The 24,187-nt window shown below is 39.9% G+C and overlaps 1 protein-coding gene across 1 annotated transcript; it reads right to left on the bottom strand.

The window, feature by feature from the left end:
- Positions 1–274: 274 nt before the first annotated feature.
- Positions 275–24,187, bottom strand: tbx4 (T-box transcription factor 4). The gene is made up of 9 exons (XM_070970845.1): positions 24,078–24,187; positions 19,509–19,636; positions 18,875–18,969; positions 10,090–10,209; positions 7,894–8,041; positions 1,801–1,953; positions 1,374–1,462; positions 1,020–1,255; positions 275–930 (listed from the first exon to the last, which is right to left on the bottom strand). The coding sequence occupies exons 2-9, from the start codon at positions 19,632–19,634 to the stop codon at positions 275–277; spliced, it is 1,623 nt and encodes a 540-aa protein (XP_070826946.1). The 5' UTR covers positions 19,635–19,636; positions 24,078–24,187.

Raw genomic sequence — 24,187 nt, 5'->3', positions numbered from 1 at the left:
AACCATGTAATTATTTATGTATTTATATATTTAGTTTTTGCCTTTAAACCCCTCCTTAGTCAGCCACTGTTCACCACAAACAGCATTGTATGTATTAGTGTTTCAGTGACAATTCATGGATATAAATGGCTTTGGAGAACAATTTGACAATGATCATGGCTGTAGTTCATTATCAGAATTGCTTGCAATCAGCAGAAGTGGTATTTTGAACCTTGGCTAATTTCTTGACTTGTTCAGTACATTGGACAAAACTGGTTTTGTGCAGTCGTCCACATTAGCTGTCAGTCCAGTGAGTCCCGCCACTACTCAGCCCCACTTGGTACTGATAGGATGGATCCCGGATGGATATTGTGCCTTGTGTGGGATAGGCTGAGAAATCTCTGTGAGGCCGGAGTGGTGACCCTGGCTTCTTGTGGTACAGAGGCGCATGGGCTGACCTATCCCTGGATCCCAGAACAGCTGGAGAGCAGGATGAAGAGGAGGATGAAGGAGGTATGACAGGCAGACCTCGCTGGACTGTAGCTGAGTTGTAGACCCCCAAGTCAGCCTGTGGTCGTGATGCCATGGATGATGCAGGGTGCGGTACCACAGGTGTGACCGTGGCAGCGTTGGTGAAGTGAGCAGCAAAGGGCTGGTATGGGACACTCTCCACGCTATAACGAGGGTATGGCTGCATTGTAGCCCACATGTTGCAATTTATTGAAGAGGAGTTGGTTAGGTCATCTGTGTCCCCTGTCGCAGATCCAGACTCTGTTTCCATACTACCGTACATACAAGCTTCTCTAGAGGTGATGGCTTCAGTACAGTATGGATGAGTAAGTAAGGGCGACTCATAAGAGGGAGCTGAACGGAAGTAATGCTCCTCTGAGACTGCAGATGATGCCTCCAAATATGGCCGCTTACATCCAAGCTCCAGGTGTCGGGCATTATCTGCAAAGTGATACAGTTAACTGTATTGTTTTTAAAGCACAGAGTACTTAATGGGCACACCTGATTCTCTACAGTGACTGAGAACATACCTCGGTGTTTGAAGCAGTGGTATAGAAGGCTGGGATCTCGACTCTGAGGGAAGTGGTTCGAGATAGGATCTTGGGAGTCAGAGTTAGACAAAGGAACCCCAGTTTCATACTGATAAGAGGTCAGGACTTGAGGGTGCCCCGTGAGCACTCCTGCTCCAAGCTTCCCAGGTAGATGACTATGTGAGGAGATGAGCCTCTGCCGAACCATGTTCTTTGAAATCACCGGATATTCTTTCCTAGACATTAGCACCAGCAACAGAAGAGGAGAGGAATCAGTTTGCCGTGCCCACAGTTCTACTCAACATAGTCTTTCTTTCTGTTTGTATCCATACAGAAAATAGCTGAAATTTATACCCCTGCAGTCTTGAAACGCGCAGATCTCCTTCTTCACTACCTCGGAATCCTTTGGCAAATGGATTGTTTTCTATCTTCAACTGAGTGATCTAGGAGAGTGACACTGCATTTAAGATCTCATCCAGTTTGGTATAAACCAAACCATAAGTAAAGCAATTTAAGGAACTCAATTTTCAACCTTAGGTCCAGGGCTGTGGTGCACAGTAACCCCTGCACCACCCATATTTTGATGGTTAATTCATCAAACTACACCTAGAGACATTTCTTATCTATTAAACTATCCAACTTAGTTATACATAATTCACCTTTGGCCAGAAAAGTAACAAGTGTTACTACTTTTCTATTTGTAAAGCTAAGAATTTTGAATTAATTTATTAACTTAATTTAATATCTGTCGTATACTGTAGATGGTTGATAGCTGATGTACCTTGTGGTTTTGATAAGAGGTTACAGAGATGAAGGCTGTCTCATGAAAGACATGAGTACAGTAGGCAGTGTTCTTGGATCCAAAGGCGTTGTTTTCATCTGCTTTGACTATGTGTAGTCTGGGCTGGTACTTGTGCATAGAGTTCAGGATGATCTAGGAAGGATTAGAGAAAGCAATACATTAACTTTGTTAGAGCAATGTCTGTGAACAGCCATTGTGGTGTGGTGCATAGGAGCTGCTGTCAAGATGTCAGGTGCATGAATTAGTTATCAATTTTTTCATATTTAGTTTTTCACCACTAGCTTGTAAAGAAAATGATAACTGACTTGTACACAGATGAAGTTTTGCAGTCCCTGATTACCCAATACACTGATAATATGAGAGGATCCACTAAACAGCTACGGTCTACTCTGTTTCCACTCAGCAGCATGCGCTGTGTTTCTAACTGGCCCCCTTTTCGTTAGGTAGGGAATCACTATACAGTGAATTAGATTACAGCCACTGCTTGCATGAACATTCAGACTCCAATATGAGTTAACTTTCCTGGGATATCATTGAGAAAAAAAAAAAAAAAAAAGGTTCTTTAGGCACTCTTTTCTCAGGAGTGTCACTCAATGGAAAACACAGCCGCTGCTAGTAAAATTCATAATAGGTATAAGGTAAGCTTACCCATTTCCTATTGTTAGGTAATGAGCAAGCAGTGACAATAGACAGCATTACCGTCGATGTACATGAAACATGAAACTAGAATTACTTATATCAGTTGCAGCTGTGTCTCCAGCTGTGTCTCCAGTGCTGTGGGGGGTCTTTTGAAGGTCAAAAGAAGCATGTAAAGTGTGACAATATCTTTTTGGTGGTGTTAACTGTGTCCCTATTTCCTATACTGTAAACCATGTACTATATGCTCATTTTTGGTTGGTATACAAGAAGTGAGTACACTTTCTCACTTGTACTAACAGGAAATGATGCAAGGCATGCACCAACAAACATCTCACCTCCATCCAGATGTTTTTGCAGCAGTGACTTGTTCGGCCATTTTAGTGCATTGAATTGTGGGAAAAGAGTGTCTATTAAAGGACAACTCATTATTCAAGCAGATTTACTCGTATTAAGTAGTTAATGTTCAAACATTAAGTCAAGCACAGGTGAAATTAATAACATTAAAGAAGGCTCAATTCCACCCTAGCCTACAGAGTAAACAAGCATGTCTAAGAGCAGGGCCCCGGAAGTGGAACACTTAAATACATCATTAATGTTATTAATTGCTATTGTGCTTGTCATTGGGAAATATCCACCATGAAATGGGCCAATTTCACAGTACCCTGAGTATACATTGAGTATGCACTAAGATAACATCTTTGTTAATCGTTTACTGTTTAGTTTGTTTGTTTTTATCTAAATTTCCCATTAGAATGCTAAAGTTTGTTGATTTCTTGCATATTTACTGCAAAAACTTTAAACTAAGATTTGCGTATAATTCATACTTTATTAGTATGACATTAAAATGACACCCTGTCCCAATGTCCACCCTAAGCACAGACTCTCACAGGCTTGGACAATAGTTGTATTATTATACAGTATATTGTATGTAAAAAATGACATCAACTCTCTCAATAAAAGTAAGTATTTTTTATGCTAATTTTAGGGAAATGCACACTACTTTGTACCCTCAACACATTTCGACATGAGTATCATAGAACCATTATTCAACAATCGAAATCACTAATAGAGGAAGAATAATAATCATTCCTTTATTCCTTTGTGGCAAATTCGTCTTTACACTCTGATTTGTCCTTTGTTACACAAAGATACACAGACACCTACACATGCAATTGATGTGGAGAGATGTCAGAGTGATGGCTCGCCACAGCATATCACCCTGAGCAGTTAGGGGTTGGGTGCTTTGCTCAGGGGCACCCTGGCAGTACCCTGGAGGTGAACCGGCACTTCCCCAGCCCTTGCTGGACTCGAGCCGGCCACCCTCCAGGCCCTAGGGCAAGTCTTTATGGACTGAGCTAGTGCCACCCCACAAAGAGCAATATTTTGACAGTAATGAATGTTCATTCAGTGTGAAAATCACAGTTACATCTTCCACCCCACATAATGTGAATGTAGTATTAACATCAAATGCTGTCAACAGGGTGTCATTCCTTCACGCAAAGTTTGCCTCATTGCAAACTCACCAGCATGTTGGGACCAGTCCAAGACACCTAAAGTCATGCTACAAGATCAAACTATTTTTAACGAGTGTTAATTAGTGTGTTCATACCTTGTTTTGATATTATCATTAGTCAAGTAGTTAGCTTTATGAATTGTATATTTTCAGTTAATGTGCATAGAATACCATGCTTATTGCCATCTTTTCCCAGCTTCCTCCTTTCAAAAAGCTCAGTTGTTAATTCAGTCACGTAGTTCAGTTAAAAGTTTAGCATCTTTAATCTCCATCACACTTGATCTGGAATCTAAATGTTTCTGTGTTGGTATAGCAGGTAGCATGTGTTGAGCATGTTTAGTGTTTAGGCTGTTTGGGTGGCTGCAGGTCGTCTCACTAGCATCAGTCCGCTCACCACGGCCGAGTGCTGTGCCCAGTGAAGCGTTAGCAACAGTAGGGAAAGGGTCATCACTAGTCCAGCTCTGTCAGAGCAGATAAGCATCAAGCTCTGCACCTCGGCTCCCCTTCTCATTTGCCAGACACTCTCCTGAGGAGCTTTCTCCTCCAGGGGGCTCCCGGAGAGAGGCAAAGGTCGAACAGGGCACAGGGAGCTAGGCTCAGGTTGAACACCAAATGGCCCTGTGCTCACATGCTCCTGTTGCTGAGACAGGCTGGAGACAGAGATAAGCTATTGGCTGGTTCACCAGAGGCTCTGTTGATCTTTGTCTGCTCTGCTGTCTGGCTGCTGTTTGAGGATGATACTGAAGACTCATGGTTCTATCTGAATGCAGTGATCAGGAAGGCCTTGTATAGATCACTGAAGAGATAAGGAAACTATTTGCTTTAATCTTCCCTTATGTATAAACATTCAGACATGATTATTTGCTTTGATTGATGTGCTTGGGATGACCTCTTGAAAGGACATTATTATATTATCGTATTATTGTATTACCACAGCGTGTAATGATCCAAACTCTCTTGCCAGAGAAGAATATCAGTATTGGAAGATTCTGCAAAACCCCAGATTTTAACATTCTTTGTGGGTGCATGGCTAAGGTCAGAGAAAGATTGTAGTTGTGGCAAATAAGATATGGTTAAGGTATGGCTCTAATTAGGCAACTAAATATTTTGGTTAATGTTACAGAAAGATAAAAAGGTGACTAACCATCAGTTTAAGGTCTGTGATGGGACACAAATTCCAGTCTCTTGTATGAAAGTCAAATGTGCTACACAGCAGTCCAATACCTCAATACCTCCTTTTTACTTTTTATAAAAGGCATAATAATTCCTGAACTAGTGCTGAACCTTGGCAATGGGCATTAATTGTGACGGATGGTATTGTCCAATATGGATGTCATTCTTTGGAATACAGGGCTGAATGGCATAGTACATGAGCGTTTGGTGTTTGGACAGGGTTAATAGTCAACAGTAATGACTCGCAATGGTTCTTTGTGGTGGTACCACCCCATGACTGGTGTGTGAAACAAATCAACTCCATTGAGGAGGAGATTCCTTGGAACAACTCTTGGCTAACAGTAGAAAATCTATCCCAGGTCACTAACATCTGTTTGCTATCAGTGAACAGAAGATAGTTGTATTGCTGATGGTAAGAGGGCCTATCCGTCAAGACAAGACGATAGTGGATGAGAGATTTGGTGCAATAGAGAGAAGAATGATTATCATCGATTCAAAGGATCAGTTTCAGAGCAACTCTGAGTTCCTTCACTCCACTGCCCTACTGCACACCTCCTGGTCTGGGCATCATCTGCACTGTGCCTGGCCTCAAACTTGCTCTGTCCTCATTACTCGCCCTTATCACTGGCCAGGCACTCAACTCAAACTGACAGCAGGCCCCGCCACTGATCTGAGAGGTTATGAACCTAATGAGCCCGCCCATTGATGGGATGGCTTCAGACAAGCTATCCCAGAGTCCCCCTGGGGAGCACTGCCACAGTCACACTCTTCACCTCCCTCTGCAGTCTCTGCCTCCTCAGTTTCTTTCTTCCTTCTTTCAGAAATCTGCCTGTGAAAAACACCTTCATGATTTTGCTGTTTGCACATGTATCAATTCAAATTTTCACATCAGCTGTATGTTCTACAAATACTTTCTTTTCAGTGTTTCTGGCATTGGATGGGATTTTTTTTGGCTGAACAGAGTTCATTCGAGTCATGAAATTACAGAAATATATTTTGTTGGAGTGTTGGAAATATACCCCAGACAGGCAATGCTACAATTAATAAATTCTCTTTGGAGTACAAGGACTTTTAGAAATAAATGTTTATTTTTATGCCTATAGTTCTATCTGCTAAAGAGACTTCCCCAACAGAACCCTTTTTACAACATTATTTATTGGTTAGTAGGATGGGTTTTGAACTGTATATTACAGGGCAGATCATCAATACTTCACTCATCATTTGCACACCTGGAATAAACATCTTGTTTTGCTCAGGTCTTTTTCTTGACTTTAGACTAGTGTATTTAGTCACATTAGCTCTGGGGATGGCAATGTTCATCTTCCAGTTGGTCCACTATTGGATGGATTGTCATTATTAGTGCTGTCAGACGATTAAAAAAATTAATCTAATTAATTACAGGATTTGTAATTAATTAATCTAATTAATCGCATTTTAATCTCATATCTGCTAAAGGTCCCCAAATAAAGAATTTGAATTCTAGGACATTACAATTCACTGATATTCACATTACAGCTGGTGAATTCTTTTCATCACTGTAGTTCTCGACAGTAGCTGGAAATTAGAGTCAGATGACGCTATCTGAAACGCCTCTTTTAGGCCCTCGTCTTCCACGATTGAAATCGGCCTGCAATCAGCAGCAACCCACTTTGCGATTGAGTTTGTCAGTTTTTCTGTCGTGGCTTTGCTCATTCGTTTTCCTAACTCAGCAAGTGTGGGTTGGCGGAGTGAGCTCACGGTAGCACTAGCGGCACTAGCAGCAACTACATGTTTAGCGTTGAAATGATAATTCAGGCTGGAGCTGCTACGGTGATAGGAAAATTCTTTTTTACACAAGGTACAAACCACTGCGTCCTTGTTAATAGTCCCGTCTTTGTTCTTTTTATAAATAAACTTGCCGTTCAAAGGTCCAAGTAGGCTTGCCTCACTCTCCGGTGTCGCATCCATGTCTGTTGTCACCCTGTTTTTGACTAGTAGCGCAGGTAGGATGCGACCTGCCGCTGCAGCCTACGGGTCACTCAAAGGGCCAAATTTAAAATGCTTGCGCATTGACTTGCCACTCATGATTAATTGCGTTAATTTTTATAGCGCGTTAATTTGCAGCGTAATTAATTAATCTAATTAACGCGTTAAACTGACAGCCCTAGTCATTATATTTGGTGTAGATATCCATCATGCCCAGAGAATTAATCCTAATGACTTTGGTGATCCCCTGACTTCATATAGTGCCACCAGCAGGTCAAACATTTCACTTATCCATTGAAATATCGTGACATCTACCAGATGGATTTTCACAAAATTTATTACAGACATTACAGATATTCATGGTCTTTGTAAACTTTCATGCTCCCTTGACCTTTCACCTAATGCCATCATCTGGTTAAAATAGCAATTTGTCCAATACTTTGCTTTAACTCCGTAACAGTTGGGTTTTCTTTACAAAGAGCCACGAGCATACCTGTAGACTCATTGAAATCCACTGGATGTGATGTAGTTTGTACTTCCTGAATGAGTAAATCAAAATTATGTTCTCTATTTGTTTACAACATAGGTTCTCTTTTAGTAGTTTTGTCTATGACTCCTAGTCTGGATGATTGGAGGGATATATAAGGGATATAACGAGACATTCCAATTGGTCAACATTTTACTCACTTTAATTGCTTAAGTCTGGGAACATGGTAACAACACTGTTTCTTTCTTTGAATAGGTCTTGAATTATAGAAAAACAAGTATTCGCAGGTACTCACATGCCCAAAAGGGTCCAGGTGGTTGTTTGTTAGTTTGAGCTTCTGAAATGACACCAGCTGCCTCATCCAGTGAGCTCCTGTGGCAGGGGAATCAGGGTGCACATAGAGTCTGCCTGGCATTGCTGGCTCAGCCTTGCCAGCCACCATCCTAAAAACAGATTGAGAAACAGGCAGAAGGAAACTGTGGTAAGGAAAGAAAAAACTAAGTTAATGTTGTTCCTAGTTGTAGACGTCTCAGTTAATCTAAGATAGCCCACTAAAAATGTCTTTTCCTGTCACCACATGAACCAGGTCTCCTTTATTAAAATATAGCTGTATAGAAGCGTAGAACACCACTGCTCTCAATCCCTACAATATTTAATCCTCTAGACTGGAAGGACGTGGCCTGTACTTAAACATCATTGCTAATTATGCTTCTTCAAGGTGTCGCTGAGGAACACCAGAGCCCCACTACAGGCCATGCCACAAGATCAGAAACAAATGGCTATAAAATTACTTCTTTCTGCTGGAGATTTTGCATTCTTTTCAGATTTTCCTCTCAAAACTATTTTTATCCACGCATAGAAAACTGGCAGTGCCAGTTCTAATTTCCTGCTAATTGATGTTGGACTGCACTGCAATGTCATTGCCTTCAGATACAGGGTCAGCTGGTAAATATTGAGCCCAGTTCAGCAGCTTTCTCAAGCATCTTGCTTGCACCCTGCCATAAGGAGACATAGCCAGTAATGATCTGCTCTAACAATTAGCCATCAGGCCATGCCTGGCTTAGAGGACCTGTTCTTGCACAATAATTGAAATATGTATGTGGCAGTTGTGTTCTTCCCGAGAAGTTGATTTTTTTCTTTTGCAATTATGTGTGGATTTTGGTAACGACTGTGCACTGGGGAATAGAGGAAATGGTGGTTATCTGATGAGCCAAGTGCTTGTTTTAAAAGGATATTATTTACCCAATATAGGCAGAACTGAAGCAGCAAGTACCCACATTGACACTCCATGGATCCAACTCATGAATAGGAGAAGTAAGCACAAGATCTGTCATAGCTCGTTCTGATGTAGTGACCTGTGGCTGGGCCAGAGTAACCTGTTAAAGGTCCATGGGGTAAAAAATTTGAAGTTCAGTTGAATAAAATAATGATAACTCTACAAATGAGTTTCACATCATTAATGTAGGTAATAGTGCAGGACCCATAGTAGCTGATATTATACTTTAGTGCTGCAAGTACCCTAACTAACTTGCAGTTAATTCAGTTACCAACAAATTGTCACACAGTGAACCTGGGAGCCCTGAGATGGTTGCCCACTTTGGCCGGTTGGTAATCCAGCCTTTTTCATGGCATGTATTCATATTGTGTATTCAAATCTGCATTTCTCCACTGTTTTCTCCAATGAGGGAGACATACCAAATAACATTAAAGAAATTTGTTTACTCATTTTCTGCCCCAATAAACTTGTTGATATGGTGTAATAACTACTAGCTAGGGTATAATGGTTTCCTCCTCATAATTAAGAACCACAGCCCAGTATCAACAGGAATAATTGGACAATTCTGCACCTCTCAATTTATGTCCAATGCCAATGTATAGTGCCAATACTGAAAGTAGTGTGACCTTTACTGTGTGTCCTCAGGCTGGAAAGTAAGGATGTCAAGGTCAGGGTGATGGATAGGCTTTTAGCATGTCAGACTTTCATGGAGACACCAGACTTCACTATCTGAAAATGGTTGCATTGGATGCAGAAAACTTGGGTAAGGGTTGGGAAGCAACATGGCAGAGGCATTACTAGACTGGCCCTTTCTAACTGAAGCACAATTATTCAAGTTTTACAGAACAGATTCCATCATAGCAGGATAATGGCAATTTGAATTCTTCTTTATTTCCTGAATTTCTACAGTCAGTTGCTTAAAAGACATCATCATTAGGCAGTCTGATTGAGAAAGAGCAGAATGGGACTACAAGCAGGAACAAACATGTCTCCTGGGATGTTACAGTGTGTTGTCTGTGTTTTTCTATCAAAAACCATTGAACTGTTCAATTGGGCATGCTGATAATGTAACCAAAGCACAAGTAAGGAAGACTAATAAAGTCAGCAGACTTCATAATATCAGTTACACAGCAATATCTGACATTAGCTGAGCTACTGGTCATGTGGGGCAACCCTCAACCAGACTCATTTATGGCATTGCAATTGCAAACTTACCACTTGTTATCACAGAACTTGTAGCGGTGGTCATCAGCTGGGACAATGTCAATGAGTAGAATGTATTTGGTTTTGGGGTTCATACCGGTCACTTTTACCTTGTAGCTAGGAAACATCCTCCTGTTGAAGAATGTCAAAGAAAAGTGTTAGAAATGCTCTTGTTAGACTTTCACATGAATTAAAGGCAATACTTGACTTAACAATTGAGTATTCCATTACATTCATTAGCTTAAGCACCTTCTGTACAGTACAGTACTCTAAGTCCTATTCTCAAACACAAATCAGTGTCAGGAAACAGATCTGATCTAAGCTTGTATTTCTAGGTTTCTATATGATTATCAGTTTCCATAAAAAAGAACAGCCTTTTCATATGCAATCAATTTAAGGGCTAATAAAAACCTGCTTATACCAAAGGTCTGTACTTTGTACCAGATTCTATGATTCAATTTGCTGTTTAAAATAGTGTGTGTGTGTGTGTGTGTGTGTGTGTGTGTGTGTGTGTGTGTGTGTGTGTGTGTGTGTGTGTGTGTGTGTGTGTGTGTGTGTGTGTTGGATAAGTGTAGCATTGTCACAGATAGTCTGATTAGCTGATTGACTGCATTTCAGTAATGATTTTAAGGGATTGGGGAGAGCAAGGTCCTGTAAAGATCACAGGACTGAGAGATGAGTAGGGTGAAGCTGTCTTCTCTGTAACCTGTGATAACCTGAACATTAACTGGATGAAGCTTACTTGACACAAATATCCCCACTAAGCGCACTGCAGAATAAAACCAACTTGCCAAACCTTCTAGGTTAATTTTCTTGACATTGTCCTTATTGCAAAATCTTGCATTTTTTTGGCCTGGTAATGATTTGTCTCCTTGCAGGCATTTGTTTGGGAACAGACTGAAATCCTCTCATACTCGTGATACTGAGAGGCCATAAAAAGTATGGGAACATTCTCTATCTTTCATCTCTAAAAGGCTCCAGACTAAAAGACAGAATATGCTAATATAGCACTCAAAGTCATAAAACACATGAAGGGAACTACCTTTCCTGACCTCTTTAGGGAAACCAAAAACTTTTTCATCCCATGTGCACCAAAGGAAATTTCGCCAAGGGCTCTGCGCCCCCTTATAAAGCCCTAAGTGGTTTTTAATGGCACCCCAGATTGGACAACAGTTTAGATAGCTGACTTGTCATTGCTCAAGAGGCTACAGTCAAAAGGGCCTGCAGTTTATCTATGGGTGCTGCCCATGGCAACAAGCTCAAACGTTGGACAACTCATGAAAGCCTTGCATGCTTTCTGGAAATATGGCGTAGCATTAAAACCCAGATCTTCATACTTGCTGTTCCAAATGGTGCAAATGCCCCTCTTCAAAGGCTCATGGTGCTTGACACCATCTGATCATGTTACTGTAAAGACTCCCTCACGTAAGAGAGAGAGAGAGGAGGGGGATTGAGGGCATCTCACTCCCAGGCTTCAAATCCAATCAGTAGCAGAGATCAGTCCCAGTATCATCCTCACTGAAAGACGGGTTAATCTGAGAGGAACATTCAAAACAGACCTTTGCTCCTCTCTGGCTCCACTCACACCATACAGACAGAGCAGATGGAGGCCTGTGTCAACACATGTGGCCCTCACATTTGTGTAATATGGTCATAACTACCAAGGGAAGAGCTCGGTTGCTGCTCACTTTAATTAACTGTGGAAATGAGTCTGTCCAGCCAGACAGATAATAGGGATGCAACCCAATCTTATACAGAAATGTTATGGTTGTCTTTGAGTCAAAATGTGATTTGGTTCTGTAGAGTTACTAATTTAACTTGCTCTTAAAGTCTTAGTATACTTCAAACAAACTAGTTGGTATGACACGTCGGTTGACCAGGTCTAAAGACAAAAGTGTTGGTATCTGTTCATAACGTCAACACTTTATGTTAGAAAGAGTGGGGCGATGCATTAAACTGCACAAATGGGGATTATGACACACTAAGGCATGGTCTCTCCTCAAAGGCAAATACAATGTTGCGCTCGGGTGCAGACACAAAAAGTGACAGAAGTAGAGGAAAAATTAAAAAAGAGCTTGAGAAAGACAAACAGTGACTGCTTTCACACTTGATTATTTTAGGTGGGCCTTTTTTAAGGTGGATAAAATACATTTTGCTGCTGATCCTGTCTACATGCTGACTGCCATCTACACTAGGTAATACAGTGACTATTTATAAGCACCTCATACAACCACACCTCAAAAAACCTCAAACTATCCCTTTAGTTGTTGATTTTAGGAATATCCCCACTGGAGTGCAAGAGACAGCCTACTGCAAGTGTACATTTTGAATGTAAAAGTGTATATTTTGAATTTGAACAGATCAATGCAGACTGAATATTATTCTTTCCACATTCAAACAGCAGTTTGAATTTTGAAGATTGGTAAGGACCTTGTTATTTCTCTTGTTCTTGTCCAAATGTAGCAGATTACTCAGGAGGCCTGCTTCTGGATTAGTCTAAAATAGGCACTCACAACTGGTTAATTTCCCTGTAAATGGTTTCTTATTGGAATTTCCAGTTAATTTATTATGGTACCACATAAATTTATAGTACCACATACATTAATATTTGAATATACCATACATTGTGATTTGACCAGTCTTATTCTTATTGTTGTCCATGCATAGCTGTTCTTAGGCAAAGTGGCTTTCATTGCAGTCCTGTCATTCAGCTGCCTGTGTGTCTGTCTGTAATCTTAGTTACATGTAATGAAACATAGCATCTGTTGGTGTTGCATCTATAAAACACCTATAAAAAACCATAGATAGTGCAACTCTGGACAACTGATTTTCAAAGGCCGACAACATGAAGGCAAATGTATACATACGGTGGTGTGACTAAGTGAGTGAGTTTAAGAGGAGCATGAGAAATGGAAGTTGGAGAGTGTGTGTATGATATCAGTGTCAGGGTGTGTGTTTCTGTGCCCAGCCAGCTGTTTCTCTTAACAATCCCACATGTTTGGGCCCTTCAGTGATCCATTCCCTCTCTGGGAATCTCCAGTACCACGGCAAGATCAAAAGGAATGTTGGGGGGATGATGAAGCGCTACAACCTAATAGACTCAGCCTATCGTGGGCGCCGGATTCCTCTTATCAACCCACCGCTGCTCTCTTGACGGGCTGTGTACAAAGAGGGAGAGTGAGGGAAGAGCTGCACTGGGCGCTTTGAAGAGGGAGGATTACGCATGGACAGTGACACTCACAATAACAAGTCTACCAGACTCAGCTAGGTGCTGCATGGAAGTGGACTGAGCAAGTTTCATCTCAGAGTGTTGGGAAAATGTGGGATCCCCTGCACGACAGCCTGGCTGCTCTGCATCTGTACCTCCTCACCTGCCACCTCTGCACTGACCCTCCTCACAACAGTGAGTCCTAAACCTGCAGGTAAAATCAGGGGTTAGGAGGTCGAAATATAGGAGGCAGCCAACCCATTTAGGGCTTTAGACAGAAATAGGAGAACTTCAAAATCAATTCTGAACCATGCTGGCAGCCAGTGGAGAGAGGCCAGAATAGGGGTCTATGGTCCCTCTTCTGGGTCCCTGTCAGGAGCCTGGCTGCAGCATTCTGGACCAGTTGCAGGTGGGATAGGCATATGACTAATCCCAGTATACATGGAGTTGCAGTAGTCCAAACAGGAGGATATAAGAGTGTGGATGACTTTATGAAGATATTTGAAAGAGAGAAACAGCCTGATTTTAGCAATTGTGCAAAGAATAAGATTGACTTGCCCATCAAACTTAAAGGTGGACTCAAATATCACACCAAGGTTTTTGTCTTGGGGTGTAGAAAGAGTGGACAGGTTGCCAAGACTGTTGGTAGTCACTTTGATGGTATCATGGGAGGCAAAGAGGACAACTTCAGACTCAGGCTGTAGGAAGTGTTGTGCCAGCCAGGACTGTACGAAGTTCTTATTAATATTAAGTATTGATATTGATATCAATACCCTCCAGTATTACTTGGTATTGGGTCGAAACCAAAATGGGAAAAATCAGAATTTATTTGAGCTCTAGTGACAAATATTTCCATTGCCTGCTCTAACAGTTTCTACTTGACCCCTGTGCACCCCTAAAACATTATGTTACTGTGACAACCAGTAAGCATGAACTATTATGTCACCAGTGTTATCTGGGTCATAACCACAGATTTAACATGGTGATTTCTGTTTATTCCCCTTTTCTTCGGTTTAAAGTTTGAAAACAATTTCAGTAATGCAGTTAACATTAATGCCACTAAAATTTACAACGCTTATTTATTTATTTATTTTTTATTAATAGAAATGAACTAATCTTGGCACCAACCTTGGGAACTACTGTATTGGACCTTTGAGCCCGAGAAATCAAGGTCACTCCATCTCTTCTACCATGAAACCACTACTTCAAGCTTCATAAGCTTACACACACACGTGTCATACCCAAATTCTCCTTTTAATGCTACGAAACCTACATTTTACTTGGTCTGAAAGATTTCAACCATTTATCTGATACTGTGTGTGACAGGAAGTACACCTCTTTCATTATCATGAATTTGTCAGTACTCATAGGTTCCAATCTGTGACAAATCTGTTTGTTAGGACTTTTGATGTTGTGTTTGTAAATGAATCTTTCTGTCCAAATACTTTAAAGCTCCTCAAAAACACATCTCACGTGCGCAAAATGTTTCAGACATGGATGAAAACATCATAAAACAAAAATGAAACTGACAGCAGTTTAAACTGGCAGTCAATTTATCATGTAATGTTTAAACTATACATATAACACTTAACATTTTGACATGGCTATTAAATTTCAACCCCTCACTCTATCAGGCTTTCTACCGGCATCACCCTCACCAGCCTGCAGATCACCCTGGTGATTGCTACCCAGTTTTCACTCTTTCCCCACGACGTTTCAGTTACACATAGATTAGAAACTGACCCTCAAATGAGTTAAAAGATAAAATATAAAGGCTCCAAGATCATTGACAGGATAGGAAAGACACAGTTATTTTTTGGGCTCTCTGTATATTAATAAGGTCTAGACCTGCTCTCTATGGAAAGTGTCATGAGATAATTTTGTTGTGATTTGGTACTTTATGAATAAAATTGAATCTAATTGAAAATCTTCAATCTTTGCCTTTTCTTATAAAGTACTTTTACTTCTACATGCCTCTAAAATGATTCAAATGAAACAGTCTGAGAAAAGTAAATAAATCACTGTTTGGTTGAACTGTGTACAATGCAAAAACAAATCTAGCCGATGATGAGGCATTGCAGATGAACTGCTTTGTTTGAAAGGGACACAAGCCAAAAAGGCTGTGATAACAAAGCCAAGAGAGCCACAAAAGTGCCCTCTATGGTGTTAGAAAACCTGATGAAGTACCCTCTAGGGTGTCCTTCCAGTGGAGCCAATATGATGCAGTGGACTAATGGGTGCTCATGAAATGGAGAAAATGCAGTGCCTTCTATGTTGCCATACATGCTGTTCCTGCCCCACCAAATGCAGCTGGTACTCGCCCCTGGCCCTCAGACAACCTGAGTCCACCATCACTTGTGTGATGCCAAACCAGTCATTAAAGAAAACATACAAACAGATCAGGATACATGCCCATCACCAGGCTGACAGATATATATATATATATATATATATATATATATATATATATATATATATATATATATATATATATATATATATATATATATATATATATATATATATATATATATATATACACACACACACACACATATTGGCTTAAAGGAAAACAGTTGCAAGGTCGAGATGATGAGTTAAATGGCTAGCTAATACGCGGGCTTACAGCCACATAACAGACATGCTCTAAGAAATCATTTTGCTGTCACAGGTTGTGAGAAAACATTTTAACATGTGACTACACCTGTTGGATTGACTGACTTTATTGCCCACCTGGAAATTTGCCCAATACAACAAAAGCACATCCACTAAGCACAGCACAACCCACTGTTAAAACCATCCAAAATATACAACATACAATAGTTAGCTGCAAATGGGTTATCTAAATATTACTAAGACCAATCCTATAAGATAACATCAGGTGTTGCCTGATGTGGTCAGTCTGTGTTCAATGCCTGTATGGCACAGGGAGACTTCTTATATATGTGGGTCCTTGGGATCCTGACTGAACAGCCAAACAGAAGTAGCTCAAACCCTGAGTGTGCTGGTTGTGAGCTACAACTGTATCTGTAGTTCTGAGTTTGGACTTGTTGTGTACAGCAGTGTCAAATTAAATGCAAACTTGTTTTTGTGACGTAACAGTCACTTTCCCTGCAGTGGCAACAATTTTGGAGAGCTTGTTTTTGCTCTTTTCACTCAAGCTGCTGTACCAAGTGGTTACGTTAAATGACAAAATGCATTCAACCAGGCTCCTGTATGCTATTTCAAGTATCGGTCGGCTAATGCCAAAGCTCCTCAGCTTCCTGTTTAAAAGTGATCACTCATTGGCTCTCTTAAAAATGCTCTTTAAGCTGTCATTAAAAGTTAGGATATGATCAATGATTGTGCCCAAGTACTTAACATGTTCTATTTCTTCTATAGGCTGTTTATTGAGCATGGCAGGGAGGATGCTCCTGGTTCCACTTGGGTTTGTTTGTATTATATAATTTCTTTTGATTTGGCCTCATTCATTTCCAGTTAACTTGCCTGACACCAGTCCAGCAGTATAGTGACCAGCAGTATAGTTAGAAAGCATTGAATGAAGCCATCATTCACGTTCATCTTAAACATTAGTTCTGTTGATTTGCAAAGTGCTATATAAAAAAAGAACACAAGCAAATGATTTTGATTGTTATAGGTGTCTGTTTGGTGCACTATAACGAGAGTGACATCCCTTGTTCCCATATAGTTGATTCCAGACAAAGGACTAAAGATGGGTGCTGACTACTCTGTCCAAACACCTCACTAAAAGTGAAGCGAGACACATACTGGAATAATGTTCAGTGAGGTGTTAAGGGTGAAATTTCAGTCTGAGAATTAATGTCACCTGACTTCTCAGTGATGTCATCCAACAGGCACTCCAAAAATAGTAAAGAAATTATCGCTTTGGTTTATCTGACACCACTATGAACTGCTTTCCACAGTAAAACAATTCAGTCTATAATGATGTTGTGAAATGTGAAAATAGTTTTAATGTCATCTCACTTTGATTATGGTCTTGATTATTGTGGTCTTGACCAGCACTGATTTAGTTGCTTATTGTTCTTGAAGTTGATTTTAAGATTTTTAATCATGCTAGTAGCATGGTTCCATCACTTCAGTCTGGATTGAAAATTTTCAGCAGTTAATATAAGTTGCTATGATTTTACATATAGAGTGCCCCAAACGTCTTCTACGATAACATAATGAGTAGCTCTGCATACACTATCCATAACTCACTTAATAATTTTAGCCCGGTGTTGATGTCATTTAGTGTGAGTTCATTTTCAGAGCTGTTGCTTTTGAAGGACGAAGCCCGTTTCTGTGTGACCTTCAGCATGTCTGCTGTAGCCTGAGTGTAGGTAAACCCAGACAGGTTTTCCAGCACAGCTGCACACCCTTCAAAGGGCTTTAAGGATTCAGAGCCCACTTCATCAGCTGGACAAGGGAAAGCCCATCTCTTACGGTTATGCAGCATTAAGGAAAAAATGTGGTGACCTTTTACATTTTTTTACTGGAAAAAAAAACATCCCATGAGGAATGAGAGGCGGAGGTCGGTTTGAGAGTGTACTCATTCTCTGGTTAATGTCCAAAGGCCTCACTATCTAATCCTCAGGTCGCATTAAATCCAACAAGCCGAGCAGTCATTTGTGTTTTCAATTATGTAGTCACTACAGCAGGAACTTTCTGGCTCTTCCTGAAAGACAAAGTTATAACTGCTATATGTTACTATTAGCTGTATAAACAGATGGTCACAGAGAGGTATGATACTCATTTTGTGTAATGAATCCATCACTTGAATATCACTTTCTCTGTAATTTTCCACAAACTTTACATTTTTGTGTTGAAGAATAAGAGCAACTTTTAATATATTATGTGACGAACAACATATGTAACATTTTCCAAGTTTCTGTTGACATCTTGGTGAAAGTCCAGTGATACTGTTTTCTTTGAGGGAAGCCTTGTTCAAACCACTACGTCACTATTTATAACGAAAAAACATTTTGTGTGCTGTGTGAAATGCTTTATGATTAATTATGAACAGTGGTGGAAATTTACAAAGTACATTTGTACAGATATTACTCCACTATATGTGGACTGTAGTCAATAGTTTCTTTACATATTAAGATTCACATACAAAACCTCTGATCATATTGTAAACGCATCCATTGTTATAGATTAAACTACCAAACAGTAAATAAAATGTATACTTACAATACTTAAAATGAGCTCTATTTTTACTCACTAGAACATTAGCATGCTCCTCACATGGAGATGCATCAACAATAAAAAATAAGTATAAATATGAAGAAACACTCTGACATGGGCTATTGTGCACAACAAGTACTTTTTCTTTTGATACTTCAAGTAATTATGTCGCTCAATAGGACCTCCAGCACTGACTATTAATGTTATTTCAAATAATGGAATTAACAGATGAGCTATGCTACCATGTAAGGACAAATACTAACAGATTACTACTTTTCTAAGTACATGCAGAACCATTTTCAATGAGGAATAAGTGCATTATGACCAATTTTTAACATAAAATTAATAAATGGTTTTCCCATTTTGGGGTCTAGACTGTGATATGTTAGCTGCTTTACTAACCTCCCTGCTTTAGTAATGATCATCTCTGTGCCGGCCTCATGGAACTTCTTCCACAGCTCTCTCTCATGAAGAATGACCTTAATGTTCTCAATGTTCTGAAAAAGAGTGGGCATGACTATTACACTCAACACAAACCAAACCATCTAGTTACCACAATCTCAACCACGATCACAGTTAGAAATAGGGTATCAAGAAAAACACAGTGTCATTTCAAATATTCCATATAAATACACTACAGTGTAAGATGTAAAATCATCTACAGTATATGTCAAATTATAAATTCACTCCAGATTTGTACGAAATTTAATTGACTTAAGTATATCATTTGTTTTGACACTTGAAAAAGATTCATCAAAGTATGATTAATGAAAAGCTGGCTTTGGATTCCATTGGTATGCTACACTCTTTAGTGTAAACATATGTTTCTACTGTGTCTTTCTCCACTGAGCCTTGCTCAGAAACACACTTTGATGTATCTTATGTATATTTTACACACACACTTACTAACCAACATGTTATTCTATTTTATTAAGTTCTAACAATTCATAGAATAATCTCTGCATATTTTAACAGTCTACAAACTGCAGCCATAAGAAGTAACTATGTGTTTTTGCCACATGGACTCCATGTGTACCTGGTCGGGCTCATTGGCGCTGGAAATGGTGGGAGCTGTGGACAGGCCTAGTCGATCCGTCTCCCCGCCGGTCTGGACCCGGCTCGTACATTCGTCTGTCACAGCTGAAACCTTCTCCTGCAGCATCTCTGCAGGATTAGAAGAATAGTCACCTGTCAGACTTATCAGCCAGTAGCTGTGAAAGCAGAGAGAAATGTCTGCTGTGCATCAGATCTGGCATGTGACAGTTACACAGATGTAATGTAGACTCTCCAATGCAATAACATATGATATGAATCCCATACTATCATAGTAATTGTAGAAATGCACCACTGGTTCCCTCACTCCATAAGGTTCATATTGCCTATATTCATATTCAGTATACCGACTGCTACATGTACTGTGAGCTGCTCTGCCTTTTTCCAATGAATGTGACGTGCTGTTAGCCTTGTGCCAGGAGTGTAAATAAGAACAGTTAAACTCTGTAATAATGCTGACTGTGAACAAGAACAACTTTTCCTAACAAGCATTGCATTAACAATGATGAAATGGACTGTGACATTGACCTGCATGCTATACATTTTATTGAAATTATTTCTCTGTTTTAGTTAACTGACATAATTTAATATTCTTTCCGGTTAAATACCTCGAGAATTTACCCTCAATATTTCATTTACAATATGTAAATGTAAACAGTTGACTTGTGCTAACACATTTCCCTCCAGCTCACTGACAATAAATAAACCAGCTGATAATTCATATAACATATTATGTCCTGTTTAATGTAAATGTCACTAATATAGAAAGTAAATGGTGATGTTGCAGTCCAGCAGATGTTGGCCATCATCTCACACATTTTCATTTAAATGTAAATTGAAATATCTAATATTTAATTGTACTGTATAAAAAGGGAACTTCTGGTGCTAAGGTGCTATAGAAACGCCATTTCCCACTGCAAGCCACATCTGCTTTTGGCAAAAAAGGAAAAAAAAAAAGGTTTCTTGAATTTCTATAATAAACCAAACTGAACAATTCAAAATTCTCCAGATGTCATCTAGCAAATTATTTTTTCTGGGTTCGGGAAAATGGAAAATAAAGTGGAAAATAAGTTGTGTTTACTTGAGCCAAGTAATATTTAGAGTGGCTTATTATTGCAAAGTACACATGAAAAACTGGCTCAGCTGAATGTGAAGGGAAACCTCATATTCAGTTAAAATGTTCAGTTGACATGATTGAAGAAGTTTTGAAATACTGCTGTTTGGAATATTTGTCTCCCCCTCTCCTGACTACTCTCTAAGCCATCATTTTAAAAGTTACATTCAGTATGAACAGAATAAATTCCTACATATTAAGATATAAACAATACAAAATAATTCATCAGATTTCAGCTGGATCACATCAAATCAACATAAATATAGGCAAGACAAAACCAATATGAATCAGTAATAATATAATGGCATATAAGCCTTCACAATACAAAATCTCCATTTAGATTTCTTCTATTTTAAGTTCTGCATCCATTTGTCCTTAAGGATAATTTTAGTAAATATTGAGTCATTCAGCATGGCTTAAGACAAAAGCTGTTTGATCGTGGACAGCCTTGCATCCCATCATGCACTGGGGCAGCCTTCTCACAGCAGTTCAGTATTTTTGGAGGCCTACTCATCTGCTCTTCTTTGGCATGAAGAGGTCACAATATCTTGCACATATTTCACTACCGTACCATCCCATCGAGCTCGTAGAGCATCCCAACACGTACAATGGTCCCATGTGAACCTCAGCCCTTACAGACTTAGAGCTGTTATGCTCCATGACAGATAGCAAGTCAAAAGCTCAGATTTATTTTAGATTTGTGGAAGAGACTCTGGATCAAAGCCTCAGCGGCGAATCATTCTGACATACTGAGATCATAGCTGTAGAAAAAAATGCATCGAAGAGTGCCGTTATGAGAATGCATGTAAAGCACTGTAACACACTGTAGCTGAAACCCCTGAAGGGCAAATGTGAATTCAGTTGTGATACATGCAGGGCAGGGATGAAAAACAATTGCAACTAGATGGGTTGGATTTTTCAAGAAGAAAGGATCAAAACCAAAGAAAACGTCCGCTGAAACTAACATAATGTGAGTAAAAATGGACGATGTAGTAATCCATGTTATGTTGACGGTTATGTGCCCCCCTGTCTCCCACACCTACAGAACCACTGCAGATTGTCACTCCCACAGCTTCATAACCCCCATCTGAGTCTGTGTCTCATCCTGCTGCTGCTACTGCTGCTCTGAGCTGCACGGCTGCCTCAGACTCTCGAGGGTGTCATCCAGCTCCAGACTGCAGACGCTGGTTTCTGAATGCTCCTGACGAGGCTGGAACTATTGGTCAAGGACTAACATGACAGTTATTTCTACTTCAAACATGTTTACTTTATTAAAAATGTAAGTGTATTTCAGCAGTTCAGGCTGGCATATTTCTTACTCTGACTAGAATTTCTCTTTCATGTCATGTTTTACCTTCCGTATTTCACACTGACCACAAGTTCTCATCACTCTCCTTAGACTTTACAGTATTCACAATTATCTTAACTACCAATCTTTTGGAAGAAAGGAGGCAAAAACTACCCAGTGTACTGTGTTACAGCGTAAAACCTGTTGCTTCTCCCTGTCTCATAGTGTGGTTCATCCCTCAGGCCTGTGAACACAGAGCAGCCACTCTCTTCGCCATGAAAGTGGAGAGGCGGCGGCCAGAGTAAACTGATGGAGACATTTGTGAAAGCTAATAAAGATAAAGCCTGACAGGGAAATGGCCACAGAGCCTTTTTTACAGTGTGAAACTGGGCCTTTCACTGGTTCTACTGAGCAGCACGAGCCAGAACCCTGTTTCTGTTTCTGTCACTCTGGACACTCGATCTGAAAACTATTCAGGCCATGTATTTCTACACACGCTATGCCATTTGGATGTCTGTCAACACTGTTGCAAAAAAGTAAATAAAAGAAAACAGAAGTTCTGTTCTGAAGCGCTATTAGGGGTCAGTTCATGTGATTTTGAGTACATAACATTGTGTTTAAACATTGTATTTAAATCCTCAGGGGAGTCTGGTTGTGCCTGCTGTTTGTCCTGTAAGAAATGTTTGCTTAAATAAATCTGCTTGTAAAACATTACAATGCACTTCAAGAAGAAGTAATGCTGTGCAGCAGCAATAAACAGTGTTAGTAATTTTCCTGTGCAGATGTAGAAAGCGTTCTCATGTTGGGAAAGAGTTCAGAAAACTAGCCTGGAAAGCTGAGGAAAAGAAATCCGAGTTGTGTGTTATATATAAAGTATGAGGCGTGTAAACTGAGAGTTATAATAAATTTTAATCTGCCGCCATTTTGTGCAGCTCTGATACATTTAGGCCTGAGCATCAATAGGGAATGCTTTTCACTGCCAACAGCAAACAATGTGAGATGAGGAATACGTAAATAACGAACGAAAAAAAAAAAAAAAAATAGACCTCGCACCATCTCCAATCACCTGCATAGTTTGACACGTGCGTACAAATCCGCCTCAACCTACTGAAAGAGAAATTCCTTTTGGGAAATCACCATAAAATAACTGAATATAAGAAAGCGGTGCCTGGTGTTTCATCTAACATTACAGACTGTTTGAGGGGAGAAAACGCGCTGGCCACAGGCACAGAAGCTCCACAGTCACTTCAGTGGCCCGCAAGGATGACTTTCCAGTGCTCTCCACAGACAAAATAACAGCAGGCCTACCCAATGTTTAGTCGAGGGTTACCTTAACATAATAACGAACACGAAAACCCCACGAAAACAGCAGCTTCCATGGACTAAACCTAAGCACGTACATTTACAACATGGATTTAAGATCAAATGTAGAATATTGACGTCATTAATTCTTTACGTTTTAACTGGAATCTGCTAATACCAATGCCAAGCACAGGGCATTATTTAAGAAATAAAATTAAAAAATAAGTTTTCATTAGGTATAACAACGACGACAACAACGATGAGAAGGTATTGCAGTAAAAGTATATAATAGTACAGTAACGCGAATAATAAAGTCGTGAGGATGAAGTGTTATAGAATTATTATAAATTGTTCTATAGCCTTCAACTATAAATCACACCAGTGTTTTACATGATTTGATTATGATATTATTACATAACAATAAATAATAATAATAATAATAATAATAATAATAATAATAATAATAATAATAATAATAATAATAATAAAGGGTCCAAGACAAAAGTAAGAAACAAGCAATTTGCAGAAAAAACCTGAAAGACAGTCTGAGTCTTATTTTAACTTGCTGGAGCTCTGGAGCCTTCTCCCGCTCCTGAAGCATCTCTCTGCCCTCAACTGTCACATTCAGAGCTTCCACATCACACTGTCGTGTCGTGGGAGTCCAACAGTCTCATTATCGCAGCTGATTTCCCTCACAGACATCTGCATTTGAAAGCCCTGCTGTCCTCTGACACCGTCTCCTTAATGCTCCCGTCTGCAACACTCTGCTGCTTAAAGCACGCAGATTATCAGCAGATAATCAAGTGACACTGCGGCTAATCAGCAGCACCAACGTGTCTGTACTGTACCTCCTGCATTCAGCTATCATCTGCTTAAATCCATCCCTGTGCGCCGGAGCTGTCTTCCGCCTGGAAACAGCGGGGTGTTCCCTTCCCACAGCGGCTGCACGTGGTTTGAA

The sequence above is a fragment of the Chaetodon trifascialis genome, chromosome 9 (genome assembly GCF_039877785.1).
Source record: "Chaetodon trifascialis isolate fChaTrf1 chromosome 9, fChaTrf1.hap1, whole genome shotgun sequence".
NCBI classification, from domain to species: domain Eukaryota; kingdom Metazoa; phylum Chordata; class Actinopteri; order Chaetodontiformes; family Chaetodontidae; genus Chaetodon; species Chaetodon trifascialis.
Note: the sequence above shows the minus strand (reverse complement) of the source record. Positions and strands in the feature narration are given on the sequence as shown.